Source organism: Penicillium arizonense, assembly GCF_001773325.1.
Source record: "Penicillium arizonense strain CBS 141311 chromosome Unknown PENARI_contig025, whole genome shotgun sequence".
In the NCBI taxonomy this organism is placed as follows: Eukaryota; Fungi; Ascomycota; class Eurotiomycetes; order Eurotiales; family Aspergillaceae; genus Penicillium; species Penicillium arizonense.
The window spans coordinates 162249-185577 of NW_019173302.1; the positions used below are offsets into that span (position 1 = coordinate 162249).

The 23329-nt window shown below is 51.0% G+C and overlaps 8 protein-coding genes across 8 annotated transcripts; 3 read left to right on the top strand and 5 right to left on the bottom strand.

Moving 5' to 3' along the window:
* Positions 1 to 161: 161 nt before the first annotated feature.
* PENARI_c025G09377 (WD repeat NOL10/ENP2 family protein) lies at positions 162 to 2398 on the bottom strand (the record flags this gene model as incomplete). Its single annotated transcript, XM_022635851.1, has 2 exons — positions 162 to 2113; positions 2182 to 2398. The coding sequence occupies 2 exons, from the start codon at positions 2396 to 2398 to the stop codon at positions 162 to 164; spliced, it is 2169 nt and encodes a 722-aa protein (XP_022484309.1).
* Positions 2399 to 2805: 407 nt separating this feature from the next.
* PENARI_c025G11565 (uncharacterized protein) lies at positions 2806 to 7375 on the top strand (the record flags this gene model as incomplete). Its single annotated transcript, XM_022635870.1, has 4 exons — positions 2806 to 2847; positions 2903 to 3182; positions 3240 to 6686; positions 6738 to 7375. 4 exons carry the CDS (start codon positions 2806 to 2808, stop codon positions 7373 to 7375), a joined length of 4407 nt encoding a protein of 1468 aa, XP_022484368.1.
* A 629-nt stretch (positions 7376 to 8004) lies between these two features.
* On the bottom strand, positions 8005 to 8144 carry PENARI_c025G05376 (uncharacterized protein; the record flags this gene model as incomplete). Its single annotated transcript, XM_022635811.1, has 2 exons — positions 8005 to 8010; positions 8061 to 8144. 2 exons carry the CDS (start codon positions 8142 to 8144, stop codon positions 8005 to 8007), a joined length of 90 nt encoding a protein of 29 aa, XP_022484342.1.
* Positions 8145 to 8672: 528 nt separating this feature from the next.
* On the bottom strand, positions 8673 to 9701 carry PENARI_c025G10812 (RNP domain protein; the record flags this gene model as incomplete). Its single annotated transcript, XM_022635866.1, has 1 exon — positions 8673 to 9701. One exon carries the CDS (start codon positions 9699 to 9701, stop codon positions 8673 to 8675), a length of 1029 nt encoding a protein of 342 aa, XP_022484323.1.
* A 975-nt stretch (positions 9702 to 10676) lies between these two features.
* On the top strand, positions 10677 to 12688 carry PENARI_c025G06394 (NADP(+)-dependent, decarboxylating phosphogluconate dehydrogenase; the record flags this gene model as incomplete). The annotated part of the gene is made up of 5 exons (XM_022635825.1): positions 10677 to 10693; positions 11019 to 11206; positions 11265 to 11716; positions 11766 to 12194; positions 12248 to 12688. 5 exons carry the CDS (start codon positions 10677 to 10679, stop codon positions 12686 to 12688), a joined length of 1527 nt encoding a protein of 508 aa, XP_022484350.1.
* Positions 12689 to 13928: 1240 nt separating this feature from the next.
* Positions 13929 to 15107, top strand: PENARI_c025G00828 (uncharacterized protein; the record flags this gene model as incomplete). The annotated part of the gene is made up of 3 exons (XM_022635762.1): positions 13929 to 14909; positions 14963 to 14991; positions 15056 to 15107. 3 exons carry the CDS (start codon positions 13929 to 13931, stop codon positions 15105 to 15107), a joined length of 1062 nt encoding a protein of 353 aa, XP_022484329.1.
* Positions 15108 to 16059: 952 nt separating this feature from the next.
* On the bottom strand, positions 16060 to 19190 carry PENARI_c025G06807 (uncharacterized protein; the record flags this gene model as incomplete). The annotated part of the gene is made up of 4 exons (XM_022635832.1): positions 16060 to 18678; positions 18763 to 18861; positions 18932 to 19011; positions 19088 to 19190. 4 exons carry the CDS (start codon positions 19188 to 19190, stop codon positions 16060 to 16062), a joined length of 2901 nt encoding a protein of 966 aa, XP_022484364.1.
* Positions 19191 to 21783: 2593 nt separating this feature from the next.
* PENARI_c025G02712 (uncharacterized protein) lies at positions 21784 to 23196 on the bottom strand (the record flags this gene model as incomplete). Its single annotated transcript, XM_022635782.1, has 1 exon — positions 21784 to 23196. The coding sequence occupies one exon, from the start codon at positions 23194 to 23196 to the stop codon at positions 21784 to 21786; it is 1413 nt and encodes a 470-aa protein (XP_022484327.1).
* Positions 23197 to 23329: the final 133 nt, after the last annotated feature.

Below are 23329 nucleotides of genomic sequence, written 5' to 3' on the forward strand. Positions count from 1 at the left end.
AGCTGAAGAAGGCTATATTTATCAAGTGATAACTATGCCAGATGGGTGGAGGTCGGAAAGGGCTAGAGCCTATTCCATGAAAAGTAGGCTGGAGAGCTTCTTGAATGGATAAAATAGGGTATCAAGAGTATGACCTTTTCTAGGTCAAGTAAAAAGACGCATTACATCTTGCGGAAAGTGTTTCCAGAGGCACTGCGACGTTCCTTTGCCCGGAACGAGTTGTCGGGCTTGTCGTAGCGGACCTCTTGGGCAGCACGCTTCGGCTTTCCGGCAGGATTGAAGCTGATCTCCTGTTCACCGACGACACCACCACGCCGGGTAGGTTTCTGCCTCGACTTCATGTTCTGAGCACGCGAGCCGAAGGAACGGTCCCGAGTGGAGGTGTGATTTGAGGATGAGACCTGCATGCGAGGGGGAGGCCGCTTGGTCCTCTTGTAGTCCGCAGAAGAGATCTTGTTAGAAGAAACTGGTTTCGCCGGTCGCTCGGCTTCGCTATCGGAATCTGAATCGTCCGAGCTTGATCCAGGAACATCGTCGACGGCCTCTTGTTCGACTGCCGTCAAGCCACGCTCCTTCCTCTGGGGCCGTGTAGTAGCAGCCTCGGGAACTGTGCTGGGGTTCAACAACTGGAATTCGCGTGATGTTTCGTCGACGGCAAAGTCCCGGTCCTCGAACAGTTGGGCGAAACGGCTGTCCTTCAGGACACCAGTCTCCTTGTCCTCGGAGGCTGCAGGCGCATCGACCATCTCCTTGTCGTCCGCGCCTTCCAGCACGCGTTTGGCATGCTTGCGTTCCCTCTTCTCCTCCTCCTTCATCATTCTCTCTGCCAGTCTCCTGTTAATCTTAACAGCAACCTTCTTCTTGCCTCGGATGCGACTCTCACGCTCCTGGTCAATCTTCTGCTGCACGGTCTTCTGGCGCTGGCCCTCGGGGTTCTCGCCTGGGGTATCGAATCTCCTCTTAGCCTCCTCATGCAGCATCTTCGGCATCAGGAATCCGTGCGTGAACGGAATCAAACCGCCCGAGCCAATCTGCTTCTCAATGCCCCACTTGGCGACCTGCTCAGCAGTAACAAGCTCGTAGCCATCGAAGACAGTGCCATCCTCGGAAGTCTTGAACGCGTTGGGATCATTAGGATCTTCAGCCATCTCTTCAACCATGTTGTCCAAGAAGGAGCACCATTTGGGCGCAGGTCCGAGCTGCGGTACAAAGAATACGTGTTGCTGTTGACCCTCGTTCGCAGTGAGGAGCATTCCACTGTCCTTGCACCAGGCCACCGAATTTAGATCCACGGCTGGCTCAACCGATGTCCAAGGCTTTTGGTCTTCGATGTCCCAAAGCTTGATGATACGTTTATCAGCTGAGAGCAGCTTGGGTTCAATAGTTGCGGCGCGTGTTGCGGTGGAAGGCTCAAGGAACTGAAGCGTGTGGACAGGGAAACCGTAACCTTGATCCTTCTTCTGCAGGGGAACGGGCGAACGAAGATCGTAGAGGTGGATAAGTCCGTTCGACGAGCCAGTTCCAAGGTTCAGACCGGATCGGCTGAAGTCTAGGGCGGTAATCTCGGAGCGCGCCTCGTCAAATCCAACTTGTGTCGGTGGTAGAAGAACACCCGCGCGGCCCTTGGCTCTGGGATCCCAAAGCTCAACGGTTCCTACTGATGTTCCGAAAGCCAACAAATTGTGACTCTCCTCTGCAATGGCACCTGTGTTGACTGACCCTGGGTTGATTCCACCTTGCCGAGTTCCAGCACCTGCAGAGGTGAAATCATCACCGCCAACGTCCACCTCAAAGCTGCGCATGTATCGGCCCTGTTCCAGGTTCAATCGGAATACTTCTCCCATTCCATCGCTATTGACACCGACGGCAGGGATCAGTGCCTCGGTCGACTGGCGGTCGTAGACGATGTCACGTCCATATCGGGGAAGTCTGGTGGTGTGATGGAGTCCTGAGGGAGTGTGAAATTCGAGAGATCGATCAGACTGTAAGTGGAGAGACTTGGAGTAATCGGATGATAGTAGAATGAATGTAGTGTTAAGCGCAACGGTGTGACGAGAGTAGGAAAGTGATAGTTGGGGAAGGTAATGGGTGTGCATTTGGGGCTTGTAAGTTCCTGCCAAAAAAAAAAAAAATCAACGTTAGAACTTGCGCCTCAAAGGAAATATCAGAAACAGTACGAACCAGTGCTCATCACCCATTCACCATCCTCACTGACTCGTACACAAGTACTGGCTTCATCAAACCCAAAGTCCTGCAGCAGCTCGACACGGTTAGAATACTCCGCATCGTTCTTCAAGCTGCGCTTTCGCTGTCTCGCAAGCCAATCGGGAAGCGGACGAGCAGAATCCGAGCCCGCGATGGTGTACACCGGAACTTCAGACGGATTAGATAGCTTCATGGCGTCGAATATAGATCTTTGCTGAAGTGCGAGTTGAGGAACAAAAAAAAAAAAAAGATAGGCTGATAGGGAGCACGTGACCATATCCGGCCGGGTGTCGGTGATTGGCCCGAGTGTCCCTGGCCGAACGTCCCCCGGAATTCCAACTTCAACAGAAGTCGAAGACCTGATTGCTTCATGCTTCAGTTACAAAATCATCTCTCACATTCTAGAACATCTCAAGTGTCACATCTTTGCTTCCCATCATGGCTTCGGCCGCTGATATATTCGCTTGTTGATCTCTCGGCTATGAGCTTGTCGTCTTCGCCACAGACTATGCGACCAACTGGAAATGAATTCCAGAGTCAGTTGCGATATTTTTTCTTCTATCTTTAAAGGCTTTCGGGGCTGTCCGCGACTGTTGAATTATGGACTTCCCTGGGGGCGCAAACACCAACATACATCTTATTGTGAGCGCCGCATCAGCTGATACACGTTTGTATGTATACTGACGCGTCTTATCAGGATGGCTTCTCCAATATCTACTGGAGGATTTACACAGAAGACTCTCGTGGCACAAATCAGCCACAAGAAGGCCCCGCTAATGGCTACACGATCTTGAAGCATTTGAGTCGTCTCAAGGATCTAGAGGCTCGACTGAGAAGTTTGAATTGCCTGGCGTCATCACCAAGGCGTTTGGGGCTTTGGGTATTCTCCCATACCCCTGACTTTGAAAGTCTGAATCCCCTCTATCTGAGTGGCGAAGAGAACAATAAAATCGTTGTCGGCTCAACAACTTTGAAAGGTATGTATATAGACAGTTCTTATATTCTTTTTTGTGCTGTTTCTAATCTCTATGTAGTTGGTGCCTCGGGAAGTGTCACCGCGCTGGACTTGGTGAAGGGCCTGTCCGACAACCAGGGTCAGGGTACCCAATCTGGGCAGCCACGACCATCCCAAGGGCAAGCTCCACCTCGACGCCAAGATGGGCTCATCAACTCAGCGGGCATATACGCTGCTTTTATCTCTGCAGTTACAGGTTCAATCAGCCTCCAGCTAGTTCGACGTCATGGCGCTTTACCGCTCGGGTCGCGCACTCTCTTCACCGCAGTGGAGAAAATGGGCTATGAAAGTCCACACGTTGATAACGAGAGCATCTTCTCCAGTTCATGCTTGACAACCTTGAATGTTCAGCTCACTGTGGGCGGAACAATAACTATTTCCGCCCAGACTGTACCACAAACTGGTATCATGCGACTGTCGTCCCGAGATGACGTCGCAGATCTACTCAGCATGCAGCCTGGAATCGATCTTTGGCTATGCCCCAATGGAACTATCGCCCGGCTTGTCACTGCAAATATTGACGCGTCTACCGTTCCTTCTCCAGGATATCCCACCCCCGGGGATGTGTCCGCAAAACGAATGCAGTGGAAGCTGGATGTTGTACAGTGGTTGCGGAATCTTGGCTTGCAGATTGACTCGGTTGAGGAAGAACCCTGGGTTGAAATAGAGGTCTGGGAGGCATTCTACGCAAGGCTTGCTGGGGAAGCATGGCGGCAGAGTGACGATGGTCAATCTGCATTACCGCTGAAACGCATGCTTTGGCCTGCTAGATTTTGTTTCAGGAGGGCTAGTTCATCGACTACCACCTTCGAAACCCAGATGCCCCTTCTCGAGGACCCTCTAGATTTCGCAGAGCGTTGGTCTTCACAGGCGAGCTCTCTCAAGCTAGACCACCGAGTTCAAAACATTCATTTCCCACAAGAGCGTCAAATAAAGGATCAGGAAATGTCGCCATCACCCAAAGCTGACCATCCGGAAAGTATAGAGAGCTTATCTCGAATTGCGCAATATCCTGATTTGCAAACCACAAATCTTGTTTATCCAACCCCTCCAGATGGAGCTGCAGCAATTGGCATGAACAATCCAAATCCATCCGAGGCATTCGCTGAAGATTCTGACTTCGGACTACCTAACGCAACCCCACGAAATCCTCAAAGGAATGCATCAGGATCTGGGCTATCACCTGGTAACGGCATTGGTGTTGGCACCGGCCGATATGATGCAAGTGACGAGGAAGATCTCTTTGGAGAGATGAACGACAGAGACTTTGGGTCGAAGGGGATCACCGATGCTGATTTCAGCTTCTTTGATGACCCCGACTTTGAAGGCATGGGTGATGAGGATGTGGAGCAACCACAGGAAATCATCCAAGCATCTCATGGTCCACCTGGTCTGGAGGACGAAACTATGATTGATGCAAAGCCATCTCCCGACCCGCCACTGGAAATCCCAAATCATTCCGAAACGGAGGCACATGTCTCTCCAATGCAGCAAGAAGGCCCACAACCCAATGAGCCACCTCTCGAGGAGAGAGGGGCTCATTCGCCTACAGATCGGACAGGTCAAACAATCAGCCCACCGTTAAGCCCAATAGAAGTCAAAAAGATCCTATTCCCAGAACCCGAGACCAATGACGGCGGGAGTTCTACTGATATTCATGGCCAAGGACATTACCATCCAGTGACGTTTGAAAAGAAACTTCGCGACTGGGATCAAAAGTATGGAACAGCTGGAAAATTCTGGTTCTCAGCTGGTGGCCCATCAGACACATCGGAACAAACATCTGCGATACCTACAATTGGCCTACCACACCGCAATAGAAGCGGTGCTAATACAACTGCTGCCGCCAAAGAACGCAGCAGAGCCAATTCGTCTCTGATCCAAATAAAACAAGGTCCGAGATCAGCCTCGGTTTCAGGCAGTGACAGTGATGACAGCAGCGACGAAAGTGCGGAAGTCATGCCAGAACACGCTCCAACACCGTCTACTCTGGCCTTAATACCTTCTTTGAAGCGAAAGCGTGCTCCTTCAGAAACCGAAACCATGTCTGCTGCATCTCCAGAGAAGCAATTGATTACCACAGAAGCAAATCCCGCACTGAAAGCGGAGAATTTTACGTTCCTGGGCAATTTCCTTGCCAATTTTTCGGATTGGACCCTGACTGGCTACTTTTCTGCGTTGCAGTCCCAACAAAACCCGGTCCTTCTTCTCCGCGAAGATCAACTTCAAATTGCCCAGCTTCTGGTTGAGCAAATTACACAATCATCTCTGAAGCACCCACTGGATGAGCAGATTGGTCCCGTCAACCTCGAAAGCCAGTCTTTGTTACAAACTCTCGACCATACCGAATTTCCGGGTGAAGTCGCGAAACTGGACTTCAAAAGATACACCTCACTGCAAGACGAATTCACTGCAAACCATCCGCAACAACAGCCGCCACAATATCCAGCGCCACCTAAGGATGTCCCCAGAGGTTTCATTGCAAGGTTACCTGCACCCCACGTACGTGTCCGTCGGGGCAAAGAGTACCTAGAAGCTCTTCCTCCCGCTATTGACTTCTGGGAGACATTTGGCCTTGAGCCAGCTCATGGGCCAAAGAATATCTCCGCATATTGCATCCACCCACAGGCTGCCTCGCAAGCAGCAGCTGTGTTTTTGAGACGGTTTGGTCTTCTTTATCAAAGCTGCAGCCTTGGAAGCCACACTCGCGGAGACGATTCTGTGGGATTCGAAACGGGGTTGAAGTCATGGCAGTCGGAACCATCCAGTTACGAGTCTATGATGCTAATCCTGAAGGACATGTGCGAGGAGCTTGGAGCGGAGCTCTCCCAATCCCCACCCACGGCTGAGAACTGCGTCGTCTATATCATCAACCCCTTTACTCATACTGCGGCACTGGCTGATATTTGTTCCGCCTTCTGGCACCTTTTCCAACAATTGTTGGTCGATTCGGAGCGCCGACAGGTCCGGCCTGTCAATGAGCTTGTTCTGCAGATCATCCCGATGGAATTTGTCATGTCGAGTGAAACGATGGTTGTGCCTTCCCAGGCAGACTATTTGAATTTGGCCCTGGAGGTGTACGGTCGATGTCGTCCAAGAGAGGCTGATACAAGTTCTTTGCTTTGTACGCCACCGATGTGTCTAGCCGATCCTCTCCCAAGAGCCATTAGCTTTCGACTTGCGCCTGAAAGGGCTTCGCCGCTCCAGGATGGACGAAGCCTTCATATTGCCTGTTCCAGGAGTCTAGACCAACGCTGGATATCCGTGGCTTGGTCCGATGTGCCTGGATCTATCCAAAGGACCGTGTCTTATTGCCTCAAGTATCGCCAGTCGAGTGCCACCCGGCCGATCTCCGAAGTGAGGAATGAAATCTGGGCTACGACGAAACACATCATGGAAAAGATCCAAGCACGATGGAAAGTTCAACTTGTGGCCACGGAGCCCATGGAATCCGATGAAGTCGAAGGTACGTATCCTAGGATGAGATCCCAAGACTAAATTGCTGACAACCTCGCAGCATGGACCAGTTTCGCAGACCAATACAACAAATCACGACCCGGCTCATTGGAACTGGCCATCCTCTCCGTCAACGCAATCCCAGATTTAATACTCGAACCCCCCATTCCCCCAATACCAATGGCTGTTTTCAACCCCCTATCCTCCTCAACTCCCGTTTCAACCCCCAACCCCAGCAACAGCGTCGCATCCCCTGAACAATCCGGCAACGCAGCAACACCAAGCAGCGGTGGCCCAACAACCTACAACGCCCCAACCCCAACAGACATGTCCCTCGAGACAGACTCCGAAGCCGTCCTGACTGATATATGCGACGAATCCTGGCTAGCAGTCCTATCCCACCGCCTCAACAGCTCAGCCCACCTCACTGATTTCCGTCCCGCCCTATCAAGCGGGTATCTCCTCCGCCGCAAAAGCGCTAACGACGGTGACGGCGTCTTTGCACTAGCTGTTAACCTCATCTATTCCCCCCGTCCTCCTCCTGCCCACGATAATGTCTTGAAGGATACCCTCAGCATGTATCGGGATATGGCGACTCTTGCTCGTGTCAAGGGTATTCGCTGTGTGCAGGGTAACACTCTGCCTTGGCATATTGCTACAGCTCTTCGTGCTCAAGAGCTATTGAGTTATACATTTTGAGCGTAGTTCTATCATTGGCGTTCTGGTTGCGGTATTATTACTCTTTTTCTTGTATGTTAGGTTACTGGTGGTGGGATGTTTTCATAGTTTGGGTGGGTAGAAATATACCCTGGAGCGAATGCATTTGATTTTTATCCCATTGCTAGATTTCTTGTTGTAATAACTAGTTGTGAGTAAGGTTTGAATTCAGCAATTTGAACATAAGCTTTCATAACTAAGGCTATCTTCATCCATGGATACTATCAACAGACATAGGCATCATGTTCATAATGTCAAAATAAAATAATGTGCATCCGATCAAGTCATCGTCAAAGTACATTCGAGAAAAGAAGAAGAAAATAAACAGAAGAACCCTCAACTCCAAGAACTCAAAGATACAACAGCAATGTATGTACCCGATCCACCCCCCAAACCAAAAGAAATTGTACAAAGTCAACATGTTTCATGAAAAAAAAAAAAAAAATGAAAATGAAAAAAGAAAAGAAAAGCTCGGTCTCGTCATCATAAAAAAGGGTATCGTGTCGCGGAAATGTTGTGTAGTGGTAGATGTAGGTAGACGTGGATGTGTATGTAGGTTGTAGTTGTGGTTGGGAGCGGATGCCGCTACCCAGCCTTATCACCCACCACCTTCAACACTCTCCTCATCGCCCTTCTTCTTAGAGAAAAAGGAAACATGGTTGTTCACAGCATAGATAGCGAAGCCGGCAATGGCGAGGATGAGGAAGAGGACGATGATGATGATTGCGATGGTGATGTTGCGCTTGACCATTTTGGGTGGGGACAATCTGAGATTGTCGTAGAGAGGTGGTTGTTCGGTCAATAATGTATGTGAGGACTATGTGGACGTTTGGATCGTTGCTCGTAAGGCCGATAAAAGAGAGAAAAGCAAGGCAGAGCGAAGCAGGGCAGAGTAACACAGAGAGATCGTGGTATCTCAATTGGTGTGTAGGGCACCAAGGCCTTGTGTAGTATACACTTGGAGTATACGGCCAGCTTGTAGGGCCGATTCTCCTTCGAGAAAATTCTAGGAGAGGAATGTGGAATCAGGGGATAAAGGGAGAATAGAAATGGGAATGTTCCACGTTATAAACTGTAGTATTTTTTTCCCCAGCCATGTGTTTTTCATGGGGGGCTGGGGAAGTGGGTACCTGAGCTATACCTCCGTACACTTCCCTGAAACGTTGCACTATACGTGATCTTGATTTTGTACATTTAAATTTAGAATTGGTTTGTTTTATTTAATTATTCAAGGTTGCGGTATCTCAATTCTACTTAACGCGGGTTGGCTTGCATGCGGTTATCCCAGGATCTTCAAGCCTCCCTTTGTCTTTCCCGACTTCTTGACGCCATCATGCTTGACCTTGCCGCCAGCCTGGCCTCCCTTCTTACCACCACCAGTTTTCTTTCCATTCTTGCCACCTGTGGCTGGGCGGACTTCTGTAGTGGCTCGACGCAGCAAGATTGGGTGCGATCCGATATATTTGCCTTGCATCTCTCGTCCGGCCTTGAAATAATCATCACCGTCGCTGAAGCTGATAAATCCGAATCCCTTGCTCTTCTGGGTTCGCTTCTCCCGAATCACACGAGCCTTTTGAACCGACGGGTAGCGAGCAAATGCCTTGAGCAGAGAGTCGTCCGTGACTTCACCTGCCAGATTACCAACAAAGAGACGGAAATGGGCCGGGTCCCATTCTAAAAGAGTATTATCGGTCCATGTTTCTCCACCACCCGATCGAACAACTGTTTTCTGCGATTCGGTTTGCGGGACAGGAGTACTAGTACCGACTGTGGGAGTTCCAGCACCTGTATTCACGCCTGATCCGAGTTGGGCGCCCTGGCGTTTACCGGAAGAGTCGTCAGTGGGGTTGGAGTAGGCACTCTGCCATTGCGCGATTTGAGCCTCGGTCTCGGGGTCGAATGCAGCATCGCGACCATTCCGTTGGTACCCCGAGGTCGGGGTTGGTGTGGACCCGAAAGGGTTGGGGATGTGTGGGACAGTCGGACCGTATGTGGGTTCAGTGTATTGGGGCTGTCCGTAGTAAGAAGGCCCGCTCTGGTATGCCTGGGGTGGTTGTTGATAGTGGGCACTGTAGCTGGCAGGGGCCGCATACGCAGCGGGTGCGACTGGAGCCGAGACTGCCGGGCTGTTCGTGCGATATGGCTGACTGGAGGCTACGGTGCGCGGCTGGAATGCAGTGAACGCATTATAGCCTGGGCGAGGTTTGCCGCCATTGCTTGGTGGCTGCGCGACGTTGGAAGATGGAGGTGGCCGAGGCGGAAGTGACGAGGGAGTCTGTTTGAGACCTGGAGGAGGCGGAAAGGACATGATGAACGGGGTGTCGGAAGAAAGAGAAACAAGTGTGCGATGTGCAAGTAGCAAGCGCAACGTACCTTCAGGGCCTGACTGACGCCGCAGTCATTCGCCAGACGTCACTTGAGACAGGACCCGAACCTTGAGGAAAGGCACCCGAAGAGAAGCACAGAAGCACTTGAAATGGATGTGATGTTATTAGTCAAGTCAGGTGTCAGCGCTTTCACTGTGAAATGTTGAGCAAAAGTAGACCGGAAAGATCTTCGATGCGATTGACCGCGGACAGCGGTTCTGGGCCCTTTCGGCCCCTGTAGTATCACATGACCTACAAAAGTGTCATGCTGTCACATGATGTCAAGCTTCTTGACTTAATCATGACATAATCAGCCTCGACCTCATGCTGAGTCACCCTGACACCCCCACCCTAGGCTGCTTTCAGCCTAGTGGCAATGAAGCCGGTTATGGCTGTGTGTCGGCAAGTGAAGAGTTTCTCCGTCGACCTTCACCTGAACTGTTCACCGATATGTGGAAAGCGTGGGAGACTCGGATACGTTTGTCCCACTATTCGCGCACTTTATAAGCAACTTCCTACAACTCATTACATTCAATTGACGTTGCTACCCCTCCATGCCCCGCTCCCGTAGAGAAGTATAAGCTGCATGCAGGCATAATCGCATATAATTCAACGTTTTTGAGTATTATAGTCTGTACTGTATAGAACGGAGAAAGAGTAACTAGCGGAATTGCGCAAATCCGAACAGAAGCCGAGTGGACTGAGACTCGGACGACTCTGCTCCTGTACCGGATACTTGGCGCTACACCGGAGACAGTTAGGATGTTGAGGTACCGCGTTACCCCCCCCAAAGTCCCACCAGATGACGGAAGAGTTGCTCCGTCAGCCGGTCATTGAAATCCCCCTCTTTAACTTCTTCATCCCACTCTACAACTTCATCTTTCTCTCCATCCTCTTTATCTTCACATCTAATAATCATGGCTGACCAGGCTGTGTGAGTTCCCCCCTCTGCTATTCTGATCTGCCCCTCTACCCTCTACCCTCTACCCACTACCCCTCCATCCCGACATCATCGTGGTTACACACCCTGCGTATTGCAGAACGGAGCGCATGCATCCCCAATGTTGCTCAAACGTCATGCGGGAGCTCTATATATAATCTGTATAGCTACCTCGCAAGATGATACCACGGAGATTTCGCAGTGCGGTCACCTTCGGAACCCCACGGATTGAGCTCCTTCTCTTCTTCTCTTCTTCTCTTCTTCTCCTTCTGAGATGTTTACCCAGCTATTGACAAGAGACATTGTTCGCTGACTATAGCGCCCGTCTCGCCGGCATCAATGTCGGCGCTCCGGCGCACATCGTTCCCAGTGCTGATTTCGGCCTCATCGGTCTGGCCGTTATGGGTCAGAACCTGATCATGAACGTTGCTGACCACGGCTACACCGTTTGCGCCTACAACCGCACAACTGCCAAGGTTGACCGTTTCCTGGAGAACGAGGCCAAGGGTAAGCTCCAGTGAGAACGAGAGTCCGATTGCCAATACTCATTTTTCTTTCCGATTAGGCAAGTCCATCGTCGGTGCTCACTCCATCCAGGAGTTCTGCGCCAAGCTCAAGCGTCCTCGTCGTATCATGCTCCTCGTCATGGCCGGCAAGCCCGTCGATGACTTCATCGAGTCCCTCCTCCCCTTCCTCGAGGAAGGTGATATCATCATTGACGGTGGTAACTCCCACTTCCCTGACAGCAACCGCCGCACCCAGTACCTCAAGGGCAAGGGCATCAGCTTTGTCGGCAGCGGTGTCTCCGGTGGTGAGGAGGGTGCCCGTTACGGTCCTTCCATCATGCCCGGTGGCAACGAGGCCGCCTGGCCCTTCATCAAGGAGATCTTCCAGAGCATCTCCGCGAAGTCTGACGGTGAGGCCTGCTGCGACTGGGTCGGTGACGAGGGTGCTGGCCACTTCGTCAAGATGGTTCACAACGGTATTGAGTACGGTGACATGCAGCTTATTTGCGAGGTAAGACTACTTGAACTTCAAGTGGTGAAACCCTACTGACGGCATCCAGGCCTACGACATCCTGAAGCGCGGTCTCAAGCTCTCCAACAAGGAGATCGGTGATGTTTTCGCCAAGTGGAACAATGGTGTTCTCGACTCCTTCCTCATCGAGATCACTCGTGATATCCTCTACTACAACGACAACGATGGCACTCCCCTTGTTGAGAAGATCCTTGACAAGGCTGGCCAGAAGGGTACCGGCAAGTGGACTGCCATCAACGCTCTTGATCTTGGTATGCCTGTCACCTTGATCGGCGAGGCTGTGTTCTCTCGCTGTCTCTCTGCCCTCAAGGATGAGCGTAAGACGGCCAGCGAAATCCTCCCCGGCCCTACCCCCAAGTTCGAGGGTGACAAGGATGCCTTTGTCAACGACCTCGAGCAGGCCCTGTATGCCTCCAAGATTATCTCCTACGCCCAGGGCTTCATGCTCATCCAGGAGGTAAGGTTTCCTTTCCATAAGCTGTTAACATGATCTAACTTCTTTCGATCTAGGCCGCCAAGGAGTACGGCTGGAAGCTCAACAAGCCTTCCATTGCCCTCATGTGGCGCGGTGGTTGCATTATCCGCTCCGTCTTCCTGAAGGACATCACCAACGCCTACCGCAACAACCCCGACCTTGAGAACCTGCTCTTCGATGACTTCTTCCTGAAGGCCATCACCAACGCCCAGGACGGCTGGCGTAACGTGATCAGCAAGACTGCTCTCTGGGGTATCCCCGCTCCCGCTTTCACCACCGCCCTCAGCTTCTACGACGGCTACCGCACCCGCGACCTGCCCGCCAACCTGCTCCAGGCCCAGCGTGACTACTTCGGTGCCCACACTTTCCGCATCAAGCCCGAGTGCGCCAACGAGACCTTCCCCGAGGGCAAGGACATTCACGTCAACTGGACCGGCCGTGGTGGTAACGTGTCTGCCTCTACCTACATCGCATAAGCGTGAGGAGAGGTTTGTTAGAAGGGAAAAAAATTCGGATGTTCAATGTATTTAGATGCCTCATGGATGCCCATGATCCGTAACGAAGTCAATTGTTTTTACGTTCTATCTCGTAATCCACTCAAATCAAAATAGTGGCCGGCTAGCCACATGGTGATCATCGATAGTGCCGCGTGGAGTCACACATGGCGCGGAAATATGATGGAGTCGAATTGACTTTCGCCTAAGAGAAAATAATTTGAGGCGAGGTTGATATGAAGTTGATGATCTGTCATGTTCTCTACTTTGTGATTTCCCGGCCACTTGCCAACATTTACAATAGTAGAGCAATTGCAAGATGTTAACGTCAATATCCAAATGATTCAAATCAGTTAGTTATTATCTTTTAACTTGTGCTCGGTCGAACGGAAGAAATCAGGAGAAGTGGGCACTAAAAGCTCCGAGAGTCTAGTAGATCCCAGACCCGCCCATTAGTTGCAGGGCAATTTCTACGGGATCTGCAGGGATCCGTTTAAGACTGGAGATCTCGAATAGCCAAGTCGTCCTCTCGTTCAATTGCTACCGTCCACGAAGTTGACTTGATAGTACGCAAGAACGTCGAACTATATAAAACCGCGAGATATCAAAACGAAGAACCTGACCCGGAGGTGATCGGCAAACCGAGATCCGACTTTTGGTTTGTTAGTCTCCTTTTTCCCTTTTTTTCCTTTCCTTTTTTCCACTAGTTTGGATGTTTAAGTTATCTTTGCTTCTCATAACTTATAACTTAAGTCCTTTCCCACGAATCACCCCGAATCACCCGTAGGGTGATTCATGATTTCTCTGCAATGATGGAAAAGCATCGCTATTACGATGTCCCAGGGGTCACATATCCCCTGCACCTCCTGGACGACACGAAATTCAACCGCGATTGTATAAGCTGGTCCATGCGCTTTAATGATGTGCTGGATGCGGAGATGTTACGAGATTCACTGTCTGATTTATTGGATATGGGGAATTGGAGGAAGTTAGGTGGTCGACTCAGACCAAAGGTATATACGCTCTCCCTCCACTCCAACTCACCTACCTACCCACCCCTCTCTCTCTCTCTCTCTCTCTCTCTCCTTGTGATTCTTGTGATTCTCACAGATGGAATTCACAGGCTAATAGAAAGCAGCCAAACGGCAAACTGGAAATCCACGCCCCATATGAATTCACACATAACCATCCAGCCGTGGCTTTCAGCCATGATACCTTCGACATGAGAATCGAAGAGCACCCCGTAGTCTGTCGCATGCCACAGCCAACAAGGGGCCCCACGACACAGCCAATCAGTCACAATGACTTCCGCTCATTCGCAGCGAGCCCGTACCACCCAGTGACGCTTGAAGAAATGATCCACCAGAATGCACCACCGATCTTTCTGCATGTCACTTCTTTTAATGATGCAACTCTCGTCGCTATCAGCTGGCCTCAAGTCCTCATGGATGAAATAGGCCATAAAGAACTTCTCCAGGCGTGGTCGTCAATCCTCGCCGGTCGAGAAGAAGACATCCCCGATGTCTTGGGCGCGCAGAAAGATATTCTGGATGGGATTGGTCTTTCCGATGATGCTGGCCCTGGTCTTGATCAGAAGCGGTTGAAGGGGATGGCGAAGACGAAGTTTATTTCGCGCAATTTGTGGGATAGGATGTTTAATCCCTCTTGGGAGTTACGGGCTATTTTCCTCCCTAAGGAGGCTTTCGCGCGTTTGCGGACGCGTGTCCAGGGCGAACTTGCGCACTCTTATCTGGGCGGTGATGCCAAACCGAATGTTAGTGATGGGGATATCCTCACTGCTTGGATTACTCGTGCTATGGCTTCGTCCATGCCGAAGCCTCGTCCGATTACGATATTGACGTTTTCCAATGCCCGGTTCCGGCTTCCAAGTTTGTTTGATGGGGATGGGGTTTACCTTCAGAATTTGATGTTGGGGGTTTATACGTTCCTTTCTGTGGAGATGGCTAGGGGGCCTCTTGGGGCGATTGCGCTCAGTCATCGGAAACATCTGGACGATCAGAATTCAGAGGCGCAGACGAGGTGTTTGTTGAATTCGTGGAGGCAGGATATCGAGTCGACGGGCAGTCCGAGTTTGTTCTATGGGGAGCCGCAGGGGTCCGTCATGCTGGTTAATAACCTGAACAAAGCGGAGCTTATTAAAGCTGCCAGGTTTGGGCCGGCGGTTGTTAAGCAGGGTAACAAGGTGGAGGGGAGGAAGAATCCGCCTGGGACGATGGTTACATACTATATTCATAGTCTTGGTTCGACGTGGACGGGGCTCAATTGTTTGTGGATGCTTGGAAGAGATCATGGGGGGAATTATTGTCTTCAGGCTAATCTTTTGCCTAGGGCTTGGGCGGCTATCGAGGAGGATATACGGGATATGTCTATAATTATTTGAGTGTACTAATACCCATGGCGTCTGTTTTTGTTTCATCGTTCACTTGGTTTGCTGTGGCAACATTACACTGTGTTAATAAAGTATTTGTACATACTTTTATATTCATTTGCTTTGAGACTAGACATGGACTATAGAAAGACTCAAGACTGTTTGAAACACATAACCCGATGAAGCATGAAGCTCTTCGGGCCCACAGAACAATGGCTCCACCAGAAGATGCATAATGAGGATAATTGGACGAGTTTCAAGTCTGCCACTATGCATCTGCAGTCCTGATCTAGTGAGATCTACGCAATGTGGGCCTTAAGCTGCGGTGTGTGCTTAGCAAGACCAGTTAAATGGATGACAATGCAATCGAAGTTTTACATGTCTTATAGCAATCCAAACTGGAATGATTATACTAACTCACGCAACTTACGCATTAACTCGACAAGAATAGAGTTCAACTTGTATTCAATCAAATCCAACAAACTGAAACTATTACACTGGACTCAAAAACAGATCTAGCCCATAAGGGCAGAGTAAGACGGAGCACAGGCATATCCCAGATAATCATCAAGTCATATCAATCATGTAGAAGCTGCCACGATCACTTTGCAATCGTAGAGATCTGAAGAGAAGAAAATAAAATCAGACAGAACCATGTAAACTCCAAATTCGAACAAACACACAGAAACAACAAAGACACTCTCTATGCACATTGCAGTAACCAATCTGTAGCTAGGGGATTCAGTCTATCACAGCAAGCGACGCACGCAGAAGGACAAAGCATTTTAGAAGCAGAAAGACATAACTGGGGTGGAGACTGGAAACAAAAAAAGAGATAGAACGGTGATAAACAGAAAACTGAGCGGTTGGAAGTAAGGATAAGAAAGAAGTGAAGAGAATAATCAAACATGGTGCTAGGTAGATTCATAGGTAGATCTAGGTACCCTTGACTTAGAGATTTAGATCACCAGATATGGAAGTTCGGGAGCCCAGCTCCTCGTCTCCCACTACCACGCCGCGAGCCCCCAGCGGAGTCGGCACCGCCGTGGTTGCCACGGTTCTCCTCTAAGCTGCGGCGCGAGGCACCAAAGTCGCTCATGGCGAAAAGCAGAGGCTCGTCGTCTTCCGGTGCTTGGGCTGAGAAGGTACGTCCTGTTCCAGGGCGTTGCATTGAGCCGCGGCGGATCTCCATGGTTGAGTTTCCGCTGTTGCTTCCGCTGGCGTTACCGTCGCGATCTTGATCGCGCTCGACCAGGTGCGGTGGGATGTTGGCACCTCGGGCTAGACTGCTGGATGCAGAGCTTAGTGAGTGCCCGCCAGAGTTTCCTCGACCGCGGAAGCTGGCAAAGCGAGGCTGGTAGAGATGGGGGTTTGAGGAAGCGGATGCTCCTGTTGGTCCGGACATTTGGCCGCGAAGAGAGGCACCATCCCGATATCGACCACCAGTAGGTGCAGAGGGCACGGTTGGGCTTTCGATGGAGGACTGCTGGCCCTTCTGGGCGTCGTAGGTGGTAGTGTCGGAGCTCGCGTATTCGTTCTGTGGCTGGATGGGCTCCGGGCTGACAGCAGGCCGGTCATCGGCCCCGAGACTGAGGCTGCGCAGACCGAAGGGGAAGATATCATCATCGTCACCCGTGACTGGCGCCCGGCGTTGAGCGGCAGAACTCGAGCGACGATAAGCAGGGGAGAAAACGCGAGGCGAAGTAGGAATGTCGATAGCACCGGCAGCAGAAGAAGGACCCTGGTTGCCCTCAATCCTAGGATGCTCTTCCAGCGGAGAGTCGTGCTCGATACGAGGAATCCGTCGGTGATCAGTCTCAATATCATCGGCAACGCTGTTGGAGCTCAGCCGAGAACGAATAGCGGGAGTATGAGGGGTGTGAGGAGTGTGCGGAGAGATGGGCTTTCCTGGGGAGGATGCTGTGGAGATTGAGGTGCCCGAGACCATAGGCGGAACCCCGGAGAGCTGCTTGCTTGAAGAGATCGAAGGCCGATGTCCCTGCATAGAAGCTGACATGGAATCCGACAAAACATCATTGGAGTCGCGCATGGCTCGGAAGCGATTCAGAGCAAGTTGGGTTGAGGAGAGTCTCTGGGTACCAGACTGAATGGATGCCGAAGTAGAAGACTTCAACAAATCCTTCTTCGAGTCAAGCATTTTGAGGAAGTCGGAAATGTTTTCATCGTCTGCGTGGATAGACTCCGCGCTCGTTCCAGTAGCCTCGGCCAATAGACCTGATCCCGGCTGAGCATTGGATGAGGTAGCACTCGCTCTGCCGCTCGACTGCTCGTCGTCGAGTCTGTTTGCCCCCGCGGAGAGACGGCCTCGTCTGTGACTGAAGGAGCTGCTGTATCGAGAAATAGGAGGAGCTGGTTTGGGAGATGCGGAATTGGAGGATGAAATGGCTTGTTCGGATGGGATGGAAAGAGGTCGGCGCGCAGAAGCGGCCGAAGAAGGAGGTGGCATGAAGCGTGAATCGGCAGATGTGCCCGTCTGCATGCGAGAGGACATGTTACGAGGCGAGGCACCCAAGGGAGAGTCTGCCAGGGCTGGAGAAGCAGAAAGAGGGGGAGCTTTGAAGGGTTGGAAGGAAATAGAAGGGCGACGAGGGAAGCTGGATGGGCCACTTTCGCCGGCGATTTGCGCGGCTCGGCCAGTAGGCACCACTTTGGCAGGAGGAAGGAGCTTCTTGGGGGTTTCTGTTGGAGAAGGTGACGTTGCGCCAGAGTCTCTGAGTGCGCGTAACGCTGAGATAGGGCTTGCCCCCGTCGCTGGACCGACTTGATGGAACGTTGACAGACTCCCGTATGCGCGCGTGCAGTCAGGATTCTCAACTGTCCTTCTTCCTACCGGTACCGACCCTACTTCAGGATTGAGGCGATTAATATCCTCTGAAGGCAACGACGGACGAAAAATCTCGTCGTCGGCACCCATGAACCGCGAGCTCAACAAAGCCTCTGAATCATCCACGCGGAAGTCACAATTCGTGCGATACGTGACCTGAACTGAGAAAGGCCCTGCAGGCGACTCTGTGACTCCAAAGCTGTAGGTATCCACCACCTTTCCACTGCCCTCGCTCAACGGAGCCGTCAAATGGTCAATAGGAGCATCTCGGTGCGCGTCTGCATCTACCACTCGATACTTGATCTCAAGAGCTGGGCTTCTCCGTGACTTCTTGTTGCGCTTGGAGAATCTCCACGCAGGCAAAAACTTGGAGTATGTGAACAAGGATCGGAAGAGCACAATGCTTTTCTTGTACACAGTCGGTAATATCGAGCCCAGATCGGCTGGAGGTCTGCTCGTTGACCCTCCCAACTCAATCTTCCATCGCTCCAAAATGATATCGTCACTATCGGACTGGTATGGCTTCGCGTGGCCTCGAAGTGCCGTGAGCGACTCGCGCACATCCCATCTCTTCCCGTTCTCATCCAGAATGACCAGACTCTGGTTATTTGTGAGCCCTTTCGTGTCAAGGTATGTTTCGATAACGAGGGGCGGTGGCCGATTTTCGGTGGCGTCGCATGTCCTCCAAAGTCGCAGAGGTTCTCGAAGTATATCAGTATCCTCTATCTCAACATTAAACTGGATGGAATTGAACAGTCAGCGCCCGTTACTTCAACTGGGCCTTGCCGCCCCGGCAGGGCTGAGGGTGGGGATGTGACCTACCCAGCGGTTCACTCTCGGGGACTCGGAGCCCTTGGTGAATGAAGGAGGGAGTGCAACACGCGAGTGCAAGATGATGAGAGCGGCTTTCGTGTGGTAATTCTGCAATCAACGACAACAACGATCAACCGACTGTCCTGATAAGCCCGAGGGGCGATCTGGGGGGCCATACCGAGATTATCTGATTCAACCGAGCCAACGCCTCCTTGGCCGGGGCCGCATTCCTCGCCTGTTCAGGTTGGGATCCGGGCTCTATCCCTAACCCCCTAGCCGAATTCGACCCCATATCCACGGTGGGGGAGCTTGGGGTAGAGTCCTGGTCTCCTACGTCGTCCCGAGTCGTCGGTCTGGAGGGGAAGGATGGCGCCGATGAAGGCACCGCCGGTGATCGGGGATGCTGATGCATGATGGGCCCTAACAGTGTTAGCCATGAAAAGGGCGAAGCATGGCTGATGGTTGCCTACCCTGCGTGCGAGCTGCGTGCGGAGAGGAGCGTTATCACCGGATCTGTTATCAGGGGAGCAATCGGGCAGCGACGGGTCCTGTGCTACAGGCCATGCTAACCACCAGATCCACGATGTTTGAAGTGAGGCGCTAACGAATGAAGACGCAGTAAAGTTGGAACTCCGGTCTAGGACCTTCGGAGCACGTTCTAGAGCTTCTCCGCATCAACGAGTAACTCTGGGGGTGAGTCACAGCGTGGAGACTAAGGGACTAAAAGAACATAGTGAGAAGGGGGAAGCAATGAGGAGAGAGTAAGGTGTGAGGTGTAATAAGATAACCTAGTTCTGTGACGCACACCCGGTGACTCGGTCTCCGCCACAGGAGGCTCTTGCATATGTTCTCATGTTCTTCACATCATAACGTTATTGCCGTTTGCTATATTCTATTTGCTATATTTCTACTATTCTCCTATTCTCTTACTCTTCCCTTTCGTATATTCTCTTTGCTATCCTAACTGTCATAACATCATAACTGTTCACGGTCGCGTACCCGCATCCGTTCCCTGGTACGCATTGGCCCGATAAGCGGCTGATCTCCATGATGTGATCACAACAGCTGATGTCTGTAGTTTCATACCGGGGTTTATATAGATTTATATATAGAAAGCAGTGTTGATATTCAGGGTTTCTCTTGATTTGTTGCTCTGTGTCGAAAACGTCATAGTCTCCCATACGTGACTGGGAGGCCTGACCTTCTCCGCGTTTTCCGCATTTTCGGTGATCTATAGACCGCGATCTCCAGGGTTATGCAGGGGTAACATCCATGACCTGTCTTTCCTGGTTTCTTTGTGTCATCTTCTTATCTCCTCACATTACTATCTCAGTACATATCTTTCACAGGGTCTTGAGGCCTAAGGGTCATTTGCTTCCGGGAAGTCTCAAGGCGTAATGTGTCACGAGGACGCAGTAGGTAGAGCTTCAGTAAGGTACATTAGCCTCCTGACACATGATCTGATAGTAAACCAGCATCAGAACTCTTGTGCCAACTTGCTTGATCTCTATCTTGATGATGTTTTCCCGCCGTAACAATCTGGCACCTGGCTTCTATCGTTAGAAGTGCGAACAAGCTACGAGCACACCAATGAAGAGCTAGAGGCCTCTCATTTCGAATTTGGAAGAATTTTTATATATCAATCTCATACGCTTTGAAAATACGATCGGATATTTCTAGCGCGCTTATAGCTACCAGTAGAGCAGGCATTTGTAGATATACTTATGAAACACTTTTGAAAGTCAAGAAACTGCGATGCTATCAAGCACGAGAAAAATAGTAAGATAGCCTCCAGCAGCAGATTTGAATAAATACAGTCTTAAAAAGGCTTAAAAATAGATTTGGATGGCTATGCTCCCAGGCCGAAATGCTGTCAAGTCACCCACGCGCCGCAGTTCTTGACATTGAGTTCCCGTCATAATTTATGTAGAGGCAAGTTCCACCACTCTTGAACTTAGCCCAGTATCTGGAGCTCCACCCCCGGTGCCTTTAAGAGGAGAATGCAATTGTACCAATCATCTCTAAAGTGTTTCAAGACGACCAGTGGCCTGGTGACGGGAAACATGGAGATCTGTCGCCACATCCTTAAGCACATCTCCGCCGGCGGAGAGGACCGCCCTGAGCTGCAGGCTTGTTTTGTTCCGATTAACTGCTTTGCAATGGGCATATCAGCAAAGGTCCAGCAGGAATGAGTACTTTGTTTTGACATACCGTTCTTATTGAGGAAAACGTCTATCCTAGATAGCAGAAGCGAGGAAGTATATCATCTACTTATAATATCTTCGACGCTACTACGTATTCATGAAATGTAAAATCGGTGAGACTTGCTAGCTGAGGATATGCAGGCATGGAGACCACTTACGTACATGGACACTTGAACTAGCCAGTCTATAGCCGAGTCTTTCTTAGGGCCAACCGCTTGATGGAACGAAGAACACATAGACTGAGTGTCCGACGACATGAATGCCCATTTTTGATAGATTCGATGCGATCCGCCACAGAGATGACGTCTGAGATATACTACTGCAAGCCAAGTGGGGCGTTGCGCGATAGTTGATGCGGCTAGAGCTAAGGCTTGGCCGCGATTCGTCAATGTCTGCGTTCTGCACTAGCCGGGAATTTTGTGCAGATAGGCAAATCGTTGAGCTAGGATATTCTGAGGGTACCAACAGCCGGGTCACCGGGGGTATCTACGTGTCGTATATGTGGACTTTGTTTCTTTCTCCACTACCAGGCACAATATGACCGGAAGGGAACAAACAGCATTGTTGGTGTAGCCCAACCACACCCTATCCGTACTCGTTTCAAGATCAACCAGATAAGCTCGAAATTTAGTCTCCACTTCAGAAGGATCATATATATTATATCCTGACGAAAGCATCTGTGCAAAATATACGGACGGGGTATCCACAATGGGACAAAGGAAGAAAGAACCAGATGAGGAAAGTGAACCCAGACAGGGTATATATCATGAACACATATCAGTCTGACTTATATGTAGCCAAAGCCACCAACTCTGGGGTGAGTGCATCAGGTGATGGTCTGAGCGAGTACCTTGGTATCACTCTTGACATTCGCATCCTGCTTACCCAAGTGAGCCAGCGCTTCAATGAGCTTCAGAAGAAGCGGCTCGAGTGAAACACCCAGAGCAATTGGGTTCAGAACACTAGCCAACTCAGTGTTCTTGGTGCAGCCACTGGCAGTCTTGCCTGCAAACGCATTCTCCACAAACTTAAGAGCATCAGGGAGGGCGATGAGCTCGGTGGTTGCGTGGCCACCGTTAGCATAAGTAGTGAATTTGACATTCGCATCCCAACCACACCAGGAGTTGACCATTGTCGAAGCATTAGCGTACGGAATGACCTCGTCCTGAGTGGCGTGATATACAAACACCGGTACCGTGGGAGTTTCAGCTTTGTTGACAGCCATGGTATTTTTATTCATAACGGACTGGATGGTAGGCTCGGTGAGGAGACCCCGGCCCAGGCTTTGAATATTGGTGCTGAACAGCGACATTTCACCAAAGCTGAACAAATTCTCAACGGCACAGTGTGTTGCCGCGAAATCGAGTTTCTCACGGCCCGTGTCTGTCAAGATGCTATTGAGGATTGGGTTCAGCTCGGCGCCGTAGGCACTTGGTTTGGAAAGTCCAACCACGGCCGTGGGAAGGAAACCGGCGAAGGCCGTGTCGTCAATGAAAACCAAGGTGCCCGTCAGGTTCGACGGGGTACCGCCTTGTACCCAGCCCTTGACGTTCAATTCTGGCGCGTAGCTTGGATGCAGGGATGCAGCCCAGCCAGTAGCTAGGGCACCGCCCGAATAGCCAACGCCAACAACCATAGGGTTCTTAAGACCAAGAGTGTCTTTGAAATTATTCACGGCACGGATACCGTCCAAAACACCCATTCCTTCGAGGCGACCTGGGCCAAATGCCGCATCAGGTCCCTCGTAGTCAGGGGAGGCAACGGTATAACCAAGAAGGAGATATGCCTCAATGATGAACGTCTCCGCCGATGAGATCAAATCGGTTTGGGGAGCACCGAGCTGGTAGCTATAACTAGGGTTGCACTTGACAGCCGAGCTATCATATGCCGTATGGAAAGACACGAAACGATCATTCTTTGCAATGAGCGGCTTGAAGATCGTAGTCACGGTTGAGATGGCCGAGCCATTGATTGCAGTGGTGCGGTATAGCAGCTGATACGCCTGCACAGGGTTGGGAATAAAGCCAAAGAACGAGGCACTGATCTTTCGCTGGCGCAGGATTGTTCCAGGAGCTTTCGACTCGAAGCCAGCTGGCGGCTGATAGAACGGATCGGTGCTGGGGTCCTGTGGAACAGCACGAACAGACACATCTGCCGCCGGAAGAGCTGAAGCAATTGACAGTAAGGCCATGAAGCCCACCAGGGCGAGGCGCACCATGCGGACAATGGACAAGGCCATCTTCTTGCTCTATTGAGTAGAGGCAAGGCGAGAATGCTGGATGAAAAGTAGAGGGGTATGACTTGGTATTGATGCTATATAACACACATTTTGTAGCACATTTTGTGAATGTGATTCGAAGCTTCTACCGAGG